A 1,611-nucleotide genomic window follows, 5' to 3' on the forward strand; every position below is an offset into this window, starting at 1 on the left:
TATTTGAAAAAAATATTTCACACTTTTTACCGAGATACGCACTTCTACATTAATGTGAGCACCATATTTTCTGAGTAAATATTTATTATATGGTACTACAAACCTGCAGTGAACCTCATGGACATCCACTCTAACAGAATCTCCATTATTTCTGCGTCTATATAGAGGATATCCAAAAACATTTGTAAGTCTCCTCCTGATACGACATAGGAAATTTATTCTGACACTCTCCCTCTACCATACAGATTGAGTTGGGATTAAATGTACTGCAGGGTCCATGAGTCATGAGTTTTTCACTAAATGTCTCAATTCTGGATTATGTTCTGATGGTAATTCAGCTGAAACAATATTATCAATTTGTTCTTTAGTTCTAATTTTATCTTCTGCACGCAGCATGATTAGCATGTGACAATGTGGGATACCTCGTTTCTGAAATTCAATTTCATGTATCGCAGCAATAGGTACCCCAAGTACATGTTTGTCCTTTATGTCAATCATTAATTCATAGAGATGTTGTTTAAAATCTCGTGCCAACAAATCAGGTCTGTTCTGTGCAGTTTCATGCGGCTGTAAGTTTTCGATTACTTCTAGACATTTTGGATTGCAAGTATATGTTATGAATAAATCAGGCCTTTCATATTTGCAAACTATTGCCATTGCACCTTGATAGCATTGTTGCATATTTCGTGGGCTCCCTGTGAAGGATGATGGTAAAATGATAGGATTCCAGGATCTTCAGTTTCATTATTTCTTGCAAGGTGATCCATCAAGCCTGAATACATTGCAACTTTTAGTTGTGCTTGATTTTCTGTAATGAATTTCAAATGACAACCTTCTACTTTAACATAAGCATCAACTATATATTGCTGAAATAGTTTTCCACCACTGTGTATTGGACTGAAGCCACCTCTTATCGATAGACGATATGCATAAAATTCTGCATGGAAACCTTGTTACGAACTCTAGTTTGCCTATTTTCTACATGAGGAATGTTTATATGCCATCCAAATTCACCATGAGGAAAGAGAAGAGGGTAAATCATTGCATCAAGATGGCAAGAGAGGTAAGATATCCTCTCCCTCTGTTGTCCTTCTGGGTACACTATAATGTCACGATGAACAGGAGGTACTCCATTATCACCGACAAATATTATTGCAACTTCTTCATTTGTCTCAATTATATAGAGCTGTCCATATTTTCTTTCTTCATTTTCATTTAGATGTAAATTTGTTGCATAATGATATATTTGTCCTTGCAATCGAAAACAATATGAACCATGTCCTGGGGGTGGCTTCACTGCAGCACCGAAAGAAGCAAAGGCAAAGGAGGAGTTATAATTCCTAATGTTTTTTCTAAAGTTGGTTGAATCCCTGTCATTTCCTTCAAAGAATTCCCTTAGAATGACCGGATATTCTAGCAGGGGCTCAAGTGAAACTTTTCCATTATGACAGCAATTCAGAGACTCTCCCTGGAATCGGAGAGCCTGGCAGTGTTCACAAATAACATTCATTGGGCCAATATAGAATCTATCAGGATTTGTAAATTGAACACCATCTGCATTATTTCTTCCTGTGTTATTTCTAGTTCTCCTATTTTCAAGATTCATCAGTC

General features: G+C 36.6%; 1 protein-coding gene across 1 annotated transcript; it reads right to left on the bottom strand.

Annotated features, from left to right (window-relative positions):
* Positions 1–282: 282 nt before the first annotated feature.
* LOC145239837 (uncharacterized) lies at positions 283–681 on the bottom strand. Its single transcript, XM_080103388.1, has one exon. It carries the CDS (start codon positions 679–681, stop codon positions 283–285), a length of 399 nt encoding a protein of 132 aa, XP_079959514.1.
* Between the last annotated feature and the right edge of the window lie 930 nt (positions 682–1,611).

Source organism: Euprymna scolopes, chromosome 2 (assembly GCF_053919585.1).
Source record: "Euprymna scolopes isolate OS-2025 chromosome 2, ASM5391958v1, whole genome shotgun sequence".
Lineage (NCBI taxonomy): Eukaryota > Metazoa > Mollusca > Cephalopoda > Sepiida > Sepiolidae > Euprymna > Euprymna scolopes.